At 31.0% G+C, this 14497-nt stretch overlaps 1 protein-coding gene across 2 annotated transcripts in view; it reads left to right on the top strand.

The window, feature by feature from the left end:
• LOC127705554 (dynein axonemal intermediate chain 4-like) overlaps window positions 1–14497 on the top strand; it is a 47465-nt gene that overhangs the window by 32181 nt on the left and 787 nt on the right. For both annotated transcript variants that reach the window (XM_052209891.1, XM_052209884.1), the window contains 12 exons: window positions 913–1015; window positions 3285–3424; window positions 3616–3702; window positions 4086–4163; window positions 4503–4576; window positions 5206–5360; window positions 6143–6266; window positions 10614–10701; window positions 11178–11306; window positions 12091–12188; window positions 13595–13670; window positions 14260–14331. In XM_052209891.1, the coding sequence (XP_052065851.1) occupies window positions 913–1015; window positions 3285–3424; window positions 3616–3702; window positions 4086–4163; window positions 4503–4576; window positions 5206–5360; window positions 6143–6266; window positions 10614–10701; window positions 11178–11306; window positions 12091–12188; window positions 13595–13670; window positions 14260–14331 (1224 nt within the window). The remainder of the gene's footprint in view (window positions 1–912; window positions 1016–3284; window positions 3425–3615; window positions 3703–4085; window positions 4164–4502; window positions 4577–5205; window positions 5361–6142; window positions 6267–10613; window positions 10702–11177; window positions 11307–12090; window positions 12189–13594; window positions 13671–14259; window positions 14332–14497) is intronic.

Here is a 14497-nt window from a genome sequence, read left to right as displayed (position 1 = left end):
TCAAAATTTTATTTTTGAGTAATTGAGTATTTTGTAAAAAAGGGGGAGGGGTTTTTCACATGTCGCGCCATATCTCAAAAATGATTTATGATTATTGCTTAAAATTTTACACACTTCTTAGTTATATTAATCTAAAGATCTGTATACTTTTTGGTTTTGATTCAAAAAATTTTTTTGAGATATTGAATTTTTTTTTTTAAAAGGGGTGTTTTCACATGTCGCGCCGTATCTCAAAAACGATTTATGATTATTGATTAAAATTTTACACACTTCTTAGTTATATTAATCTAAAGATCTGTATACTTTTTGGTTTTGATTCAAAATTTTATTTTAGAGATATTGAGTTTTTTGTAAAAAAAAAAAGGGGGTTTTCGCATGTCACGCCGTATGTCAGAAACTATTTATGCTTATTGCATAAAAATTCACACACAAGACGACGGGCGTATCATGCGCTCATGGCGCAGCTGTTTATTAAATATGTTGAATGAGCTTAAAATTATTCGTCACACTTTTCTTAAGTACTACTGAACAGAATGACTACATATTTCGTCAGTAGCTCAACAATGATGAGGTGTAACTTGTAACCTCTTTGGGATCTGTCAAACCCTACTTCCTGTATAATTTATGTTAAACAAGGGAGAAAACAAGTTTCAAGACACCAGCTTATAGATGAAATTTTCTGAACTATGATATGCAAGTTGGAAATTTTAATGCAGTTAACATTTTAAGTATATGGAATGCTTATTGATTTAGGACTAGTTTGACACTATATCTGACTGCTGTGTGTTTACCATACACATAATGAGACATATTTCTTAAACATTACTATTTCTGTTTTTTAAGTATTTTATGTCATTTTCAACTGAGACATTTGCTTGTCTCATTTTGGCAAATTTCCATTTTCTTTTTCAGTCAGAGAATTTGTTAAGAGATTTGTTTATAATGGAAAGAGTTGTAAATCTGAATACATACCAATCAAGGCAGGCTTTGTACAGAGGCTATCCTGTTTTAACAGGTATGTTTTATAGCTATTTTTATATGACCGCAAAAAAATTTTGCGGTCGTATATTGGTATGACTTTGGAGTCGTCGTCGTCCGAAGACACATTAGTTTTCGCACTCTAACTTTAGTTTAAGTGAATTGATCTCTATGAAACTTTACCATAAGGTTCAATACCACAAAAGGAAGGTCGGGATTGATTTTGGGGGTTATGGTACCAACAGTTAAGGAATTAGGGGCCAAAAATAAGCATTTTTGTAACTTCCAGACATAACTTGTGTGTTAGTGTATGGATCTCCCTGACATTGTACACAAGGTTCCATATCACAAAGGGAATGCTGGGATTGATTTTGGGGGTAATTGCTTCAAAATTTTAGGAATTAGGGGCCAAAAAGGGGCAAAGAACAAGCATTTTTCTAGTTTAATGACAATAACTTGTATGTAAGTGTATTGATCTTTATGAAATTGTACTACAAGGTTCCATATCACAAAAGGAAAGCTGGAATTGAGTTTGGGGGTAATTGCCCAAAACGTTTAGGAATAAGGGGCCAAAAATAAGCATTTTTCTAGTTTCCAGACAATAACTTGTGTTTGATGGTATGGATCTCTCTGAAATTGTACTGCAAGGTACCATACCACAAAGGGAAGGCTGGGATTGAATTGGGGGGTAATTGCCTCAAAATTTTAGGAAATTAAGGGCCAAAAAGGGGCAAAAAAGAAGCATTTTTCTTGTTTTATGACAATAACTTGTGTGTAAGTGTATTGATCTTTATGAAATTGTACTACAAGGTTCTATATCATAAAGGGAAAGCTGGAATTGAGTTTGGGGGTAATTGCCCAAAACGTTTAGGAATAAGGGGCCAAAAATAAGCATTTTTCTAGTTTCCAGACAATAACTTGTGTTTGATTGTATGGATCTCTCTGAAATTGTACTGCAAAGTACCATACCACAAAGGGAAGGCTGGGATAGATTTTGGGGGTAATTGCCTCAAAATTTTAGGAATTAGGGGCAAAAAAGGGGCAAAAAACAAGCATTTTTATACAATCGTTCTAGTTTCAGAACAATAACTTGTGTGTAAGTGTATGGATCTCTCTGAAATTGTACTACAAGGTTCCATATCACAAAGGGAAAGCTGGGTTTGAGTTTGGGGATAATTGCCTTAAATGTTAGGAATTTGGGGCCAAAAAGGGGCCTAAAAACAAACATTTTTCTAGTTTCCAGACAATAACTTGTGTTCAAGTGTATGGATCTCTCTGAAATTGTACTGCAAGGTACCATACCACAAAGGGAAGGCTGGGATTGAGTTTGGGGGTGATGAATCATAAGGGGGTTCAAAAAATTTTGGGGAGGGATATTTTTTTCCTTTTTTTTTCTTTAAAATTTTCCATTTTAAATTGGTTATTTCTAATTTATATATAAAAGCAAATAATAATGATATGGTTTGAATAGGTAAATTAAAAAATTTTAAGTTTTTAGACCACATTCATTCTGTGTCAGAAACCTATGCTGTGTCAAACATTTATTCACAATACAAATTCAGTGCTGTATCAAGCTTGAATGTTGTGTCCATACTTGCCCAACTGTTCAGGGTTTGACCTCTGCGGTCGTATCAAGCTGCGCCCATTTTATTACAATATATATAGATAGATAGACTTTAAATGTGTAGAAGTTAGTGCTTTTTTTTAAAAAAAGAGAATAATCTAATCTTTTAGAAAGTAATATTATAATGCACTTGAAAATCCTAGAAAATTATATGAAGAGAAAATTTTTATTTTTATACGCTCGTTTACGTGATGTATTATGGTATACCGTTGTGCGTCTATCAATCCGTCGTCAACATGTCGGACAATAACTCAAAAACGCTTTAACCAATTTTCATGAAACTTTGGTGAATTGTTTATATCTATTGACATAAGCTCCCTTTCGATTTTTATAAATTCTAGATTTTTTGTTTCAGAGTAATGGGATGTTATTCATAAAAAAGGGAGGATTTACCAGTTTTCAGACAATAACTCAAAAACGTTTTTTGCAGTTTTCATGAAACTTTGGTGACTGGTTTATATCTATTAGAATAAGATCTTTTTAGTTTTTTTATAAATTTCTGATATGACAGTGAGGATTAATGGAACTTTATTTGTTGAAAAAGCAAAGGGCATATCATGCCCTCATAGTGCAGCTCTTTATTTATAATGTTTTAAGACGACTCTTTTATAATGTTGACACATCATGGAATAATTCTCACCTAGATTAAACGTTGTTCAGTAGTATTTGTTTATATTTGTAGAATTAGACAAAGACAGTTCTGCCAATCAACAGTTAAGTGTTTCTGACATGGGACCAAACTTTGACAGGTTATGGTCCTATCAGTGTCCATTAACTAAAGGTAGAAATGTCAGCTCTATGTCATGGAATAAACTTAACCCTGTAAGTATTTATAAATCATATTTTTTCTTTCTTTTATATTTTATCGTTATATTTAATGTATTAAACTAAATTTTGGTAAATAATTTTATACATATACGTTATTCTTTTCATTTTAGATAAATTTAATGTGGTTGTAGTATTTTATCAAAGAAATGGGAAATGCTTACTTTTGTTAATTTCTTTCTTTTTAGGATTTGATAGCAGTAGGATATGGACAGTTTGAATTTTCTGATCAGAAATCTGGACTTGTATGTTGCTGGTCACTTAAAAATCCTGAGGTATTGTATCAGACATAAAGTTTTTTTCATGTTTATTTGTTGCAGTTTTTTGCAATAAGCCATGTTTATGCAAATGTATTGAAGAGTTATCTCCCATTTTTGTACTAGATTTTGTAAAAGAAATATTTTCAAACAAGAAAGGTGATCAAAATTGAAAAACTTTGAGAAAGTTGGCTTGTATAAATAAAAAATAACTCTACATGCCAGTATCCTTTAACATTTCTGTATGCAGATGTTAAAAAATAATTATGAGTTCATAAATTTCTCAAAAACTGTAATACTAAACCATTCTTATTATCAGTTAAATTGTTCCATGCTATTGCTAAATTAAAGATTTATACTGTATAAATGATTATAAAATGATATACATTGTTTCTTTCCAGTATCCAGAAAGAATATATACCTGCAAGGAAGGTGTGACAACTGTAGATTTCTCAAAGATGCATCCATCACTTTTAGCTGTAAGTTAAAGCTAAATACACCAACATTTTTAACATGGAACATGGGTTCATCTCTAATTTAATACCTTATTTTATCGTATGTGATATGTTTATGAGTATCAAAATGTTAGGATAAATCGATTATTACTAATAATACTAAATGTATGTCCCTGCAGGACCTTGGTTGGGGCATATAGATTGACCTCTCTAAAGGTTGATTTATTTAAGGCACTTCATAAAAATGATTGTAAATGAGTTAAATTTCACTCAACAATCACAATGAATTGTGTCGTCATTGCTTAAATGTGTGGTAGGTTTGATAAAAAAATAACCTGTAACCTCCCTTTTTTATGATAATAGGTCGGAATGTATGATGGCGGTGTAGCTATATATAATGTCAAAAGTACAGAGGACGAAGCAATGATTGACAGCTTGTAAGTATTGATAAATGTATACAGCTTTATAGTAGCTTAAAATTTTGCAGCTTATTGCTCACAAACTGACTACAAGAATCCTGTGTATGTTGTTTTTATGCATCCACCGCTAGGGGAAGGGGGCATTAAATGTTACCCTTGTCCATACATACGTCCCAAAATTGGTTTCCATTCTCTAACTTTAGTTTGCATCACTTTTAAAGTTATTTATGTCCCTTCATTAGGTTATATGCAAGCCGGGATATCATCTGTGTCCCATGGACACATTCTCAATTTATTTGCTTTATATAGTGGATAAATGAGGATGGGGATCTGGGTTTTTTTTTTCTGTTTGAATTGCTAATGATTCTGTGTCGGACAAAACAAAATCAGTTTTATGAATTCATTTTTACACTGTTATTAATTTGATAATGTACTATTTTTCATGGTTTGATAAATTGATGTTGAGTTTTGTTTTAAAATTCACTAGTAAAGAATATTTTTAGCATTTTAATAAAAAAGATTGGTTTAGCTGTCCACAAAAAAATTAGAAGGTCACAGATAATCCTTAGTTTACATTGAGTGTTTTCCTTTGTGAATTTATAATGATGAATATGTTCATGTAAAAAAACTTTTTTTTTTCAAAACAGACAATCTCCAGGAAAGCATACTGCACCAGTATGGCAAATTCAGTGGATAGAAAAAGAACGAGGATCTGGTGAAGAGGTGTCAGAGAAGTTGATCTCCATATCCACTGATGGTAGAGTAACGCAGTGGTCAATCAGAAAAGGATTTGAAAGTTATGGTAAGTTATATTCAAGGACACTATCATCTTTTTTAATTTTTTTTTTTTTAAGGGGTGAAAAGGGGGGGGGGGGGGGTGTCCTCTAAAATAAATTATAAGGGAGAGATTCTTTGGTTTTACTATTTTAATGTGATTATTACTGCTTTTTAATAAGGATTTAAACATAAACTTATTAATTCCAGTTATCTTTTGTTTATTATAATTGCAAGTTTTTGATATAACAAATAAATATCATTTTAAAGTTCTTGGGTACATGGTTAAGGAAAGTATTATCTTTTTCATGTATTTTTTTTTCATATATAAGAGAGGAGTGCTCTAGGTCCACCCCATGTATGTCAAAACTAGATATAGCCAATTGTTGGTTTCAGGGGCATTATTTTTTTCGGTCTGTGTGTCCTTTTGTTCGTCCGTATGTTGTACCGTCTGTTCTTCCGTCTGTCCAGCTTCAGGTTAAAGTTTTTGGTCAAGGTAGTTTTTGATGAAGTTGAAGTCCAATCAACTTGAAACTTAGTACACATGTTTCCTATGATATGATCTTTCTAATTTTAATGCCAAATTAGAGTTTTGACTCCAATTTCAACGTCCACTGAACATAGAAAATGATAGTGCGAATGAGCATCCATGTAATATGGACACATTCTTGTTTTACAAATTATGATAATGATTTTTTTTTAGGAAAATATTTACTGATATCATAAAATTAGCATGAACAAAGATACAATGAATAAGAAAAGATACAAATAGAAACAAAAATTAAAACATTATTAACTATATTTTGACAGACATGATGAGATTAAAGAGGATGCCAACTAAATATGGAAGTAAAAAAGAGAAGAAAGTAGAAGCTTTCATATCCAGGCATGCTGGAGGAATGAGTTTTGATTTCCAACAGAGAGATACAAATATGTAGGTCATTTGGTTTTAACATGTGTATATTTTGCAGGGTTTAAGCCAGGGCTTCCAAAATTATTTTTAGCCAGCCGGACATTTTATATATTATCCCGATTTTAATCTCTTAAGACTAAATAAACAAAAGGCAATGATGGTAATCAGTTGCCGAGTTGGACATCCCAATGATTGACATTAAAAAAAAACGATATTAAACTTTCTTTGATTCAAATTCGAAGTTCTGACGTAATATGTTAAATTGGCAGTGCATCATTCGAAGTGTGCAACATCAGCATACTTATATCTGCCTTAGACTCTTTATTTTGGAAAAATAACGTTGTCAAAAACTTTACTTTCGTTTTTAAACCGGATGTTATCTTGACAATGGTAAAACATGGACCAGAGACGGATACGTAAATTCCGTGTACGTTTGCAAAGCATGAATGAGTGTAAGTAGCTCTTTCTACGTTATTTCTTCAAGAAAATATTCGAAATAAACGTGAGATAAAGGCATCAATGACAATTTAAGCATTTTTTGAAGAAATTAGGCTGCATAATTAAATTTCACACCTGCGCACATGCGCACACGTGTACTTGTTCAAACATGTCTCTGGTTCAAACAACGTGGTTATGACGATTTTTCATTTTCACCTTTTTAATTTTCATCAAATCATATTTGTAAACGTATTTCTGATAATTTAAATCTTTTTGACTAAATTAATTAGATGCAAACCGCTGAAATGTAAGAAAATAACTTTGAATAGACCGATCAATGTCCGGTTTAAAATAGTTTACCTGTCACCTGAACAGGTAAATTTCAGCTGTTCGACAACTAATTAGCCTTGATTAAAATGAGAAGGTATTAAAGTAGGGGTTGTTTTGATAGTACTTAATGATCGTGTCACTTTTATGACCGGAAATGTGTGGCTGTTAAAGGCAAAAGGTTGGGTCATAAAGATCGCGAATTATGTTAAAATGACCGTCTCTTAAGAAAGACTTGAAAACTAAAAAGTAGATGTTCGTTTCATGCTTTGCCCAGCCGGACTTTTACCGGACATTATACAAATGTCCGTAATATATGACCTTTTTGGAAGCCTTGGTTTAAGCTAAGATTTAAAAGGATCTAGTCACTTTTGAGTGATAAGAAAATAGACCTTTCTTGGGTAGCAGCTTAACATGATACTAGTAGTACTAAAGGTATAAAACCACTAATTCATAGCCCCATTGCTTTCTATGTTAAATTCTGCAATTTCAAGCATAAATGGCTACTTTGTCTTAAGTTCAAATCAAGTGGCAGTTATTTCATGTCAAAACTGTACCTTATGCTGACTTGTGCTGAAAAAATCAACATACCTTTAATTGCATATTAGAGCGTACTGGTTCCCGGAAGTTTGATAGTACAGAAACAGGAACTTCTGATCTGAACAACAGGCCAAATGAGCCCTCCTATCAAAATTTCATATACTTCTTTATTATTCAAATAAAACTTTCAACTAGGGTTCTACAGTGATCCCAAGTCCCAAAGCTTTCATTTGATACTAAAACTACCCAAATATTCCCACTATTGACAAAGATACAGCTATGCGTAGGAACTATTTTGTTTAAAATATGTACTACTTTCTTGTATGTTCTTTCCGACCGGGCCTGAATTAGTGGTTCTATACCTATAACAGCACCAAACTTGTTATATTGACTTCTGCTTGACTTAATTTCCTTCTATGATCTATTTCTAGCATAGAAAAACACATAAAGCTTTTGTCAAAACAATATATCACTGAATTCAAGCTCAAATTGGACTGGTAGTAACATATGCGTTAAACAAAGAAAACTACATATGGATACTAATAGTGACAGATATGACACTTTTTCAATTTTTACCAGTTCTGATTTGTTAATATCTACTCAAATAACAGTGTTCTTACCTATATGTCTTATTTTTTTTATCAGGGATTCTTCCTTGAATATAAATACAGTGGTCCAAACATAAAATATAATTGATAATTTTATCCCCCCTTTTTTCTACATGTTGGAAAAGGATAGTGATTTGGTAAAAAAACATACTTTTATGTATAAACATGGATCAACAAGAGCAATTCATGTATCTCCAAGATAGACAACTTGCTAAAATGGTTATAAAATGCATTTCAAGTGAGATTTTGGAATTCCTATATAAGTATACACCAATTTTCCTTGAAATAAATAACTCACCAAGAAACACAATAAAACATGAACACTCACTAGATAATTTGACCAAAAACAATATTTATACTATAAACTAGTCATAATATACAAGTTTCATTGGTTTCAGTGTTAGATAATCCAAAAATTTAAATTTCAGGTAAAATCTTAACTGTGTGCATGCTAAATGACCAAAAAAGGCTAAAATACCTTATTGTAGCAATTTGAGGGCTGTAATTTGACACTAACATAATTGTTACATAAAAAAAATAATGTAACATGATTTCTGACAACAAATGTGACCAATGTTCACTGTAAAGGGTATGATTTCTAAAAATAGAATTTAACATGCCTGTCAGTAATAGGTATAAAACCACTAATTCATAGCCCCATTGCTTTCTATGTTAAATTCTGCAATTTCAAGCATAAATGGCTACTTTGTCTTAAGTTCAAATCAAGTGGCAGTTATTTCATGTCAAAACTGTACCTTATGCTGACTTGTGCTGAAAAAATCAACATACCTTTAATTGCATATTAGAGCGTACTGGTTCCCGGAAGTTTGATAGTACAGAAACAGGAACTTCTGATCTGAACAACAGGCCAAATGAGCCCTCCTATCAAAATTTCATATACTTCTTTATTATTCAAATAAAACTTTCAACTAGGGTTCTACAGTGATCCCAAGTCCCAAAGCTTTCATTTGATACTAAAACTACCCAAATATTCCCACTATTGACAAAGATACAGCTATGCGTAGGAACTATTTTGTTTAAAATATGTACTACTTTCTTGTATGTTCTTTCCGACCGGGCCTGAATTAGTGGTTCTATACCTAAAGTAGTTATTGCATAGAGTTTAGTACATGAACAAAAACATGAGTATTTTCTTTTTCAGTATTTCATTAGTAAACATGTACAAATAAAAATATAACAATTAAGATTAAAAACAGCTGTATTTCTTCAACAGATACATAAATGTTTTTGTTTTGATTTGTATGTCTCAAAACAAGGTCTAATGGGACATATATAATGAATCTATTGGTCGATGTTCCTGTCCTTATAATTTGCTTATGGTCTGCATATGCTACAGAGCAGAGAAAATGTTTTAATAATAAAATTTAAAAATAGAGAAAATTGGGGAAAAAAAAATGAAAAAGAGATAATAATGGGTGCTTAAATATACAGAATAGAGAAATTTTTATAAAAAAATAAAGAATACAGAAAATGATAATCCAAGCCCCCTCCCCAACCCCCTAATTTGCACCATAACTCAAAAGACCTCCTAAACCTATCAGTCCTAAAGTTAGAAGTATGTAGACCAATCATGAGTAGGTATTTCAATACTAGGAAAAATTATAACATTCAGTTATCTTTCTTGTATTCAGGTGTGCTCCTACTCTTCGGAGGATCATAATTAAACACGGTAGAAGCACATTCAGTCAATGGCTGCCGTTTTGTTATTCTATATTAAAAGTGAGGGCAGGCAAAGACAAAATATGTCTTAAATTTAAAATTTTAAAGGAATTCAAGAAAATAAAAATGAATAAGTTCATTGCAATTTTGTTTTTCTGTCAATAACGTTTTCATCATGAAACTATGGCAACGTGTGGTATGAACAATTTCATACGAAATTACGAAATGCAGACTGACCAATTCTATACATGTAAGAATATTAATTTTGATGATCATTAATGACCCATCGGATAAGCGGATTACCTGAAACAACAAATTATGACATCTGTTGTATCCCTTGATTAGCTTGGGGTCGTTAACTTGTCATAAACTTGTCACCAGGTAAAATTTTGCACAATTTAATTTTTTTACTTTTACAAATTTCAAGTGACGAAATTGATCATAAATACTTTCTTCATTTTGAAAATTGTTTCTTAAATGGCGAAAAATGACGAGCGGTATCAAAATCACTGTATAATTTGTTTCATATTTTGGTTTTCTCTTACTTTGAATATACTACACATGAACTATTGCATGATTTTTTTTAAAACATTGAATGCAGTGTTAACATCAATTAGATAGCAATAGAACAATATATGGTATGTGAGAAATAACCTACAAAATAATATTCATGAAAGGAGAGGTGGAATGAAAGACTCCTGAAAAAGATGAGAAAGTGAATCTACACAATTTTGTATGTTGATAGTTTATATAGAATTGATTTCCATTATTTCAGATATCTTGCTGGTACAGAAGAAGGCCATATACATAAATGTTCCTGTTCATATAATGAGCAGTACTTGGACAGTTTTGTTGGTCACACAGTAAGTTTATATTATAACAAAATGTGAAATATTTAAAAATGTTACTTTTATACCCCTGCTCAAACTGGGGCGATTAACTCACAAACTGAATGAAGTCTGAAGTGTTGTCAGTTTATGTATCTGAAAGCTTAACTTGCCATTCCTTGGGATTCAAATATCTATAAATATAGGTATTCATTATTGGTATTTTTTATCAAACAAATTGTAATATTTAATTTGGAAAAAAAATAACACAACCCTGCTTTTGTTTTGACTATGACACATATCTCATCTTTTTCTAAAAAAAACAATTTGAAATTTTGCAATGCACAAGTGTTTATGATCCTTTGAATTCATTTTATAATTGTGTATGCACCGTATTACCGGATGCAAATTGATAGTGTTTAAATCCTGTTAGTATTATGATTTTTTTCTTTATGTCTCTGTGATGTTGTTTTTTATAATAGGTTGTGATGTTAATTTGTTTTATTTTACAGGGTCCAGTTTATAGAGTAAAATGGTCCCCTAATGATCCAGATGTGTTCCTTAGTTGTAGTGCTGATTGGAGTGTAAGATTATGGCATCAGGATAGATTTTCACCAGTATTAACTTTCTTGTCATCAACAGTAAGTCTCCTAATAAATAGTAATGACTTACTGCAGATTCATAATTATTCGTGGAATACCATTTTTCGTGGGTATGGGTGAACCATGAATGTAAATGTTCAATGAAGTACAAATTTTCTATAGGCTTATATGCAGACTTTGGCAGATCCACAAAATCAACTATCCACGAAACTTGGTATTCACGAAAATAAATGAATCCAGTTTTGCTAAATATGGCACCTGTAAATTGTCATAAAGCTACCTTTAGTATCTGATTTCCAAATATGTAAATTATACAATGATGATATATTTTTTTCTAATTGATAATTTGACAATAGTTATTTAGAAGTATATCATATTTAAAGGGAGATACATTGCTCAAGTTTGTGAAGTTTTTAGTTTTTTTTTACTGTGAATCTGTTGTAAATTCATAATTAGCTTCATTGTACGATGAATTATAGTACAAAAGATGCATTTATGAAATTTTTTAATAGATTAAAAAAAGTTATTTTCCTTTGTCAGATGTTGTGTAGTATTTATTCTGTGTCTTTGTTATTAGATTAAATTGTCAAAATTCTTTCGATCTAAGCCATGACTTATTAGGTACTTTTGTCACATGTACTATTTCTTGTTTGATCCAAGTGACTTCTCTTTTTTGTTATATGTGTTATGGTCATTTGTTCTTCATGCTTCTTGGAGTGAGGCAATGTTTGCCGATATTAAGTTGGTTTGATATAAGTTTCAAAATGCTTATGTAAAACGTGATATTCTGCTATTTTATATAATCACTTTATATTTCATACAGAAACCAGTGTATGATGTTGCATGGTCACCTAAGTCAGCTACTGTGTTTGCATGTGTTACTGAGAATTCTGTTGAAGTCTGGGATTTGAACATGAGCACGTGAGTATTCTGTTCAGATTGAAAAATAAATATTTTTGCTTTTTGTTTAGATGCAGATTGATAGCATTCACTCTAGTTCCTTCTCAATTTGAAAAAAATAAAAATGCAAGTCTAGCAAAGCAATTGTGTAAGCAATGAAAGTGGGATGTGAGAGAATAATTAACTTAAAGTTTAATGGCTTCTAAACAGTAAAAATAATTTAGTGACAGCATGCTTACCAAAAACTGGGGAATTGGACCAGTTTTCATTTTTTTAATGTTTTTTTTTAGGGTTGATATAGTTATGTATAGATAAATTCCTTAAGAAGAATACAATTTGAAATAAGCTTCCAGATTTAAGTGTTTTTAAAGGCCCGTTTATGGGACGTATTATGGTATACCGTTGTCTGTCCGTCCTCAACTTGTCGGACAATAACTCAAAAACGCTTTAACCAATTTGCATGAAACTTTGGTGAATTGTTTATATTTATTGAAGTGAGCTCCCTTTTGATTTTTATAAATTTTAGATTTTATGTTTCTGAGTTGTGGGGTTTCATTCATTAAAAAAGGGGGATTTTCCAGTTTTTGGACAATAACTCAAAAATGCTTTGAGCAGTTTTCATGAAACTTTTGTGAATTGTTTATATCTATTGACTAGAGCTCCCTTTCGATTTTTATAAATTTTAAATGTAACGTTTCCGAGTAATTGGGTTTTATTCATGAAAAAAGGGGGATTTTCCAGTTTTCAGACATTTACTCAAAAGTGCTTTGACTAGTTTTCATGAAACTTTGGTGACTGGTTTATATCTATTAAAATAACCTCCCTTAAGTCTTTTTTTATAAATTTCTGAAATGACATTGAGGAGTTTTGGAACTTTATTCTTTGAAAAAGCAACGGGCATATCATGCGGTCATGGCGCAGCTCTTTATTGAAAATTTGATAGAAAATTACATGAGTTGTCTCCACTTAGTAATGTTATGCTGGATTAGCAGAGTTATCTCCACTTGCCAATATCTAATCAAACAGTATCAAACAAAACAAAACATGAAATTAAAATATAATTGATTCTGATATATGTCATCAAATAATTGTGCAGATATTTATTCATTTATATTCCTATACGATTTCTATGTACCCTTTACTGCAAACTTGAAATTTTTTATATATGATTGTTTAAGAAGATATGGTATTCACTCAAAATTTCATTATAAAATGCTTATGCAAATAATGTGATGGTTTTCGAATGTTTTCAAGACTATATAGTAAGGTTTTTAAGTTCGTTGTTAATGACATTCAATAAACTGTCATAGTGACAAATAACAATGTAAGTTCTTTTGATAAGTCGTTTTTTTTCTTAGTTGTTTCATGAGATTTATGTGTCATGTACATCAACCTATTGTGTTTTTTATGTGTGTTTTTATCTGCAGGTTAGATCCTTTAATTAAGAGTAATCCAACATCAGGTGCTAAACAGACTACAGTTACATTCTCAAGGAATTCAGATGTAAGTTTTATTTGTTATATAAAATCATTTTTTTTATTTTACTTCAGGACATATTTGATTGAATGATGATAGATCTATTTATTTTATATATCTGTTAGTGATGATGTATATTATTTATGAATATTTGTAGGACTTATATTATTAAATTTACTTGATGAACTTTAAAAAGGAAATTATCCATCAAATATATATTTTCATGTGTCTACGGTCAGACTTTTGTATGCAATTATTTCTTTAATTTACTGTTAAGAATTTAGGCTTCATTGAGAAAACTTTTCCAATAGTACACTATGCATTGGATTCATTATTGTCGATTGGGTACTAATTATAGTGGATTTCATGGGATAGGTCAACTACTAATTTTGATATATAACAAAATAGGGATTGCCCTAAGGCATCTTTACACCAATGAAATAAAGTATCCATGAACATACTTTTTTTTTCTAAATCCACAAAAATGAGTACACAGGAAACTAAAGGAATCCACAGGAATCCACAGTATATCTTTTAAATGATTAAGCATAAAGTGAAAATGTATACCATACATAATATTAATTACATTTTCTACTGACATATTTGTGTATTTTAGTGTATACTGGTAGGAGATAGTGAAGGACAGGTAACTGTTTACCAGATGAGATCTATGCCAGCACATGCTGATGTAAGTATCTTTTGTACCTTTAAAAAGAATCTACTTTAAATGCAGAAATAATTGTGAGGTTTTTATTCATGCAAATAATGTGACTGGGTGAATATGGCAATTATAAGAACTCTCATTCTGATATCTGATACTTATAGCTGTATGCAGAATTTTCTGAAACCACAAT

Source organism: Mytilus californianus, unplaced genomic scaffold (genome assembly GCF_021869535.1).
Source record: "Mytilus californianus isolate M0D057914Y unplaced genomic scaffold, xbMytCali1.0.p SCAF_1, whole genome shotgun sequence".
Classification (NCBI taxonomy): domain Eukaryota; kingdom Metazoa; phylum Mollusca; class Bivalvia; order Mytilida; family Mytilidae; genus Mytilus; species Mytilus californianus.
The sequence above is the reverse complement of the archived record's forward strand: the minus strand, read 5'-3'. Positions and strand labels throughout refer to the sequence as shown.